Source organism: Nanorana parkeri, unplaced genomic scaffold (assembly GCF_000935625.1).
Source record: "Nanorana parkeri isolate BGI_ZX_2015 unplaced genomic scaffold, ASM93562v1 scaffold41, whole genome shotgun sequence".
NCBI classification, from domain to species: domain Eukaryota; kingdom Metazoa; phylum Chordata; class Amphibia; order Anura; family Dicroglossidae; genus Nanorana; species Nanorana parkeri.
Window position 1 is genome coordinate 1,263,037 of NW_017306309.1, and position 6,519 is coordinate 1,269,555.

Genomic DNA, 6,519 nt, shown 5'->3' on the forward strand with positions numbered 1-6,519 from the left:
TGACCTTCCATTTAATAGCCAACTTATTCTATGCAATTAGTGGCATAACAATAGCCGTAGCAGCCCACACAGCTTTTATGGCGCCTAGGGTAGGAGGGGGCCCCATTAGGTGGGTAGGTTTAGGAAATATAACTTTGAGGTTTCTAGTAAAGAAGGACTGAAGTCAGTCCTCAGGAAAGTCTAGTCACAGATCCCCTCTGAACAGTAAGACGCATTTGCTTATCTATCATGGCAATGTAGATTTATTGCCCTCTGAACTTCTGCTACAGAATGAATTTACCTCTGTATACCTAGAGTCGTCACAAATCCCAGAATGTCTCCTCTGTTAAAACCTTATAGGAGGGATGAGGTTTGTGGTTTAATAAAGCTAAAGTTTAAAGATCATATTAGTGTTGAAGAGTAATCATGTTATCATAATATAAAATATCATTATGGTTATTATAATTAGTGCTTCTATATATTTTACTCCCAGCACTGCTCCCTAGTAGTGTACTGACAATGCTGACAGCTTTCTTGCTGCCTGTTGACACTGCCAGTCACTACAGAGCAGGGACGTGCGGTCAGGTGAGGCAGAGCCTCACCTAGCGTTATGGAGGAAAAAGCTGTCAGCTTCATGCCTGAAGCTGACAGCTTTTTCTCCAATCAGTGTAACCTGTCACAGAGCCTCAGCGGTGAGGAGCAAGTGAGGTACAGGGAGGCTCCTCCCTGTCTCCTCCCTTCCTCCTTTACACTAGTTTGGGGATGGGTTGGGGGTGGGGCTTCGTCTGTTGGGGGCGGAGCTTAGGTCGGCGTGATGCAGGGATTCGGCCGGCAGGGGGGCCAGGCTGGGGAATGCCTCACCCTGAGCAAGAGGTACCCCACGTCACTGCTACAGAGAGAGCTAGCTGGGAGGGACCCAAAATGTTGCTATGGGGACCCATGATTTATAGTTACGCCCCTGTGTACAATGTATATACGTTTCTCTACAGTGAGTGGCTATGTCTGTCCCTGGACATTTAGGGCTCTAGAAACTTGATAATCAAGGTGTCAGTATTTTTAATAAAACAATTATGTGCTAACTGTTATACAAATTTGGCCTCATGAACACAGGCAGAAAATCACGGCTTTTAGATGCATTCTTATTTTTTTTTTTTTTATGTCTCTGAATGCATTTCCGTTCTAGCCGATGTGTCCATGTGCCCATATTGGATGCGTATTTCAGAGCAGCATTGGTGGGCATGCAAATTACATGACCCAAATAAGCGTTCAGAGAGGCGCTTACTGGCATAATTTACGTGTAAAAGTTAGTAAACATGTAAATGCACGTGTATGCACATAGTGCTTACAATAAATAAACTTTTTAGTCAACAGAATGAATTTACTTGCAAAATACCATAAAGTCACTCACACTCCGTTTGTAGATAGCAGTCAATCTCCTTTATTGACTGAACAGAGCGGCACGGTGGTGTAGCGGTTAGCGCTTCTGCCTTGCAGCACTGGGGGTCCCCAGTTTGAATCCTGGCAAGGAGTTTGCATGTTCTCCCTGTGCTTGTGTGGGTTTCCTCTGGGTACTCCCGTTTCCTCCCGCACTCCAAAGTCATGCTGGTAGGTTAATTGGCTCCTCTAAGTTGGCCCTCTATGTATGCATGTGAGATAGGGACCTTAGATTGTAAGCTCCTTGAGGGTAGGGACTGATGTGAATGTGCAACTATTTAAAGTGCTGCGTAAATTGTTGGCGCTATATAAATACCTTAAATCAGGGGTCTCAAACCTCCGGCTCTCCAGCTGTGGTGGAACTACAAATCCCATGAGGCATTGCAAGATTCTCACAGACATGACTCCCGAAGAGAGATGCATCATGGAATTTTTTTTAGTTTCACCACAGCTGTAGGGTCGGAGGTTTGAGACCCCTGCCTTAAATAAAACACGATGTCACATACACAAAGCGATGTTTTGGGACCATGCAGTCCCTTCTTCAGGCAAACAACAGTGACAACATGTTCAGTCAATAAAGGAAATTGACTGCTATCTACAAACAGAGTGTGAGTGACTTTATGGTATTTTGCATTTGATGTGCGTAGGCATTTGCTGTCACTTTCAGCACCCCCCTGTTTTCGTTTGGGCCTTATCCGGTCAGGAGTGTGATTGGATCTACTACATTTTAATTTACGTGCAGACATGTCTAAATGCTATATTCGCATAGCTGCACATTTATTTATTAGTATTTATATACCACTGACAATATCTGCAGCACATTCACATCAGTTCCTGCACTCAAAGAAGTTACAATCTGAGCTCCCTATATTACATGCAGGACCAATTTACCATTCATGTCTCTGGAGTGTGGGAAGAAACCCACACAAGCACAGGGAGAACATGCAAACTCCTTGGACATAATGTCCTGCTTGGGATTTGAACCAGGGGGGAACCACCAGTGCTGCAAGGCAGAAGTGCTAACCACTACGCCACTGTGCTGCATGTAACTATACACCAAAACAGCCAGCTTCTGGCTAAAAGATCCAACATGAATGGGATTATTTTTATTAGCCCATGTGCATGAGCCCCGATGTTCATAATAGACTTGAGAGAGTGAAACTTGGTAAATTCCCTGTAATTACCCTTGCTTTTGCCTCCCAACCAAGTCTGGGCCTCTCTCATGAAGACAAGTGTCTGTGTGATGGTCTATTGTGATGCATTTCCTATTAGGCATTAAACAAATTGTATTTCTTTTTATTTTCAACTTTCTTTTTCACAGAAATTCTACGAGGTGGCGTTACCATAGGGAGAAACCCCAAACTTTGCAACTTGAACACAATCAAGTGGGAGGACATTGTCAACCAGGACCATGCAAACGTTTCTGTACAATCTCCATCGCCTGCACGCTGTATGTATGCATGTGTCAAACAATTGCTTGCTAAAAGGTTTTGGCTGCAGTTGGCTTTTGAATCTGATACACCCGGGGCTTCTGTGGCCCAACTCTAAAAAAATATATTTTGTTGTGGAGAGAGTTGGAAGTTGATATTTATTTATGATTGGTATTTATATAGTGCTGACAATGTATTCAGCACTTTACATAGTGCACAATCATATCAGTCCCTGCCCTCAAGGAGCTTGCAATCTAAGGTCCCTATATCACATACAGTACATACAGGACCAATTTAGACACCATGTCTTTGGACTGTGGGAGAAAACTAGAGTACCCGGAGGAAACCCACGCAAGCACATGGAGAACATGATGCCTGTCAGGTTTTTACTGCAGCCTCTGATGTCATTGGAAGGATTTCCCCTAACTTGCTGTCTAGACTAATGGGGTAGGATTAAAACCTCTGGTTAGTATTACATTTGTCTACAATATTACATCTCAGTGACAACCACTTTTCTTATCGCTTGTCATGCTGTAACAGGTTGCCACCATGACATTAGGTGTGGTGCAATCTCTCCAAGAAGGAGCTGACACTGGCAGCAATAAAAAATTGACAGAAGATTTTCCCAGGTCTGTCTAAAATGTAAAAAAATTAATTTTTGCTCGGGTTGGGCTGTAACTTTTTGGAATTGTTTGTACAGTGCACCTGCACACTTGCTAAAAAACATTTTGTTTTTGCTTTAACCCCTTGCGCTGACCCGTTGGCCCTGTAAGGGGATCTTAATGCCAGGAGTTGGGGACGGGCTTCCCAATCATGTTATCGCTGTGAATGGTCGCTGTGATTGGTGCCCTTCCCACCAACTGAAAACAGTTATCGGTCAGTGACAGCTCAGCCACTGTGCTGGGAGCACATAAATGAGCGCACTCTTAGCACAGAACAGCAAGCCCACCTGTTAAGGCCCACTCTCCAGGGTCACAAATATATGCGTTATGTGTTAAGTATGCCTAAGAAATTATATTTATTCAAATTCATGGCTACAGGGACATTTTCTATTTACATCACCTCATGCCCTTGAAGAAGTTTATGCCAAAAACATCACTAGGTACCATAGCACATCAAATAGACAGACATACTGTAAGCCTACATTTTGAGTACTGTAGGCCTACATTTGCCTACTTGTATGCTTTTGGATTGTAGAATAAATGATAAGAAAACATACCAGATTCCTACAGCCAGTGTTGCTTGTAGGAACACAGGACCTCCCATTACACAGCCCCATGTCTACCCTATTTATAAAGACTGTTACTATTTATAAAAAATAATCTAAACTGGAGTTGTGGACCAGAGCACCCAGATGGTCCATTATTTATAAAAACAGATTTTGTCATTTTATATGAGAATGTTTTTATGATATGGAAGAAGTGGAGGAGATTGATTTGTATATGGCTTGTCTTCTACCAGGAGACTTTTTACTGGTGTATTACTAGTTAGATCATAAATATAACATTACATAAATTATATTTACAACACTTTTATTTATAATTTATAGTGTCAGTTTAGGAGAAGGTGAAAAAAAAACCCTCAAAACATGCTGTGTACTTAACTGCTGATCTTTACAACTGCAGGTCCTAAATGTGATGTGGAAGCTTGCAATGAATCATGTTGGGGGCCTGGTCCAGAGAACTGTCAGATACGTAAGTATTCTTTGTGAGCAGTTAATTACCTAGATTATTGGCCACGTGAGGACTATTGTTATTCTGTATGCGGCAGTATACATAAAGTATATGCCTCTTTAACCAGAAGCTATTAGCCAGATAGTTGAAAAATAAATAAATAAAATGAATGTTAGGCCTGCTTAATGGAACTATGAAATCGCATATTACTTTCTAAATGTGGCCATGTCACACTTGTGATTTTGCTGCTGGTGACACCTTGCTAGTGGCAGAATCCTGCTATGCAGTTACTGCCTTCTCTATGGATGTTGCTGCTTTGCTACCAAAGTGCTGCTGAACCTCGATTGCCACTAAGTGGAGCAGAGATACAGCTACATCTCCATCCATAGGGAAGAAAACAGCTGTATAGCAGTGATTTTGCCACTGGCTAGGTGAGTGATGCCATTAAAGAATGGGGCTTAAGAGCAAGACTCGTGAGTATTTTGTCACTATGGGAAGAAACGTAAAGTGTCCAGCAGGCTCGTTAAGGTGTTCACTAGGAAGGGGACACAAACTACTTGGTCAATATTATTTGGATGGGGTCCTTTTTCTTAATTGTCGAAAATGTATAAAAAAGTAAATCTCTTAATGCTGAACATAGGTTCAGCACAATGGAGAATGCATTATATATTCTATTAAGACCTGGTTCACACCTAGGCGACAACGTTTTTGAGCATTTTAACATGCGTGTGTGATGCGCGATTTGTGCATTTGTATGCGTGTTTATGTGCATACGACAAAAAGCACATTTTTGTGAGCAGATTGTAGCTCATTGATATCAATGAGAAAAAGGGCATAAAACGCGCAAAAACACAGCAAACGGCCGTTTTCAAGGGTTTCCTATCCAGTCCATAGGGCCAAAACGAGCAGTAATATGCCAAAAAAATAAGCTCATGTACTTTTTCCAGCGACAGGCGTTTTGCTTATTGCGACAAAACGCTCAGATGTGAACAGGGCCATAGAAATGAATGGGTTTTTTGAGGGGCAGATTTTTGGAGCGTTATGTAGGGCAGAAAAAGAGTTACAAAACGCCCAGTGTGAACCAGGACTAAAGGGTGGGCATAGAACAGCCATAGTGTCAGTGTATTGGTAGCTACTGTGGGAGGGAAAACAGGGAAAGATGACAAACTGCTTTGGGAGAGATAAGGGTCGGTTAGGAAACTTTACTTTAATTCTGATTGCTAGCTCTATGAGTAGTCAACCCTTTTGCTACTTTTCTTTTCTTATTTTGGGAGATTTTTATGTCTTTAAATTAATTTTGTGGTTGATTTGAGGTCACTTTTAGCTGCTGTCCCAACCATAGCAAACTTTTTTTTGCTGTAAGGCTTCTCTTTTAAAGTAAGTTTTTTTTTTATTATTTTATGCTTATTTGTATTTTATGTTTTATATTCACACACCCCATTATCCCTATATATAAATTAAACTTTAGGCATACACAGGTTGGGCCTATTATCCCTGATTAAAACTGTACTTCTGCTGGCTCATTTTACAGACTGTATCCTCTGCGGTATTTTAATTCTTGTAGTAAAGCTACATACCTTGCTCTTTGACTCTAGTAAATGTGGGCTAGCCTTACTATTTAAAATTGTCCCGCAGCTGGACAATTTTACCCTGCTGGGTTATCTGCTGTTACGTGTAGCAAAATACCTGTTTGTACTCTTTTTTTTCTCTAGTACATTTCAGCTAATTCTTTTCTACTGCTGTCTAATGACATTTTAATAGAAATTGGCCAGTGGCAGGACATATTTGCATCAGTGACAATAGTTGCAGTCTCACCAAATTACTGGCTAGTTTCTATCTCATTCTGTCAAAGCAGGCCTATTACCAGGCCCGGATTTCCCACAAGGCCACCGAGGCCCGGCCGAGGCAGAGCGCCGAGGGGCGGCAGCGGTGACCCTGTGGGGAAGTTGCGGGCGCCGGTGTAAGGTATCCGGCGGCCGCACACTACGGTCCGCCGCCGTCCA

At 42.2% G+C, this 6,519-nt stretch overlaps 1 protein-coding gene across 1 annotated transcript in view; it reads left to right on the forward strand.

Moving 5' to 3' along the window:
* LOC108799518 (epidermal growth factor receptor-like) overlaps nt 1-6,519 on the forward strand; it is a 60,695-nt gene that overhangs the window by 8,275 nt on the left and 45,901 nt on the right. The window contains exons 4-5 of the mRNA XM_018571384.1: nt 2,735-2,863; nt 4,469-4,537. Coding sequence (XP_018426886.1) covers nt 2,735-2,863; nt 4,469-4,537 — 198 coding nt within the window. The remainder of the gene's footprint in view (nt 1-2,734; nt 2,864-4,468; nt 4,538-6,519) is intronic.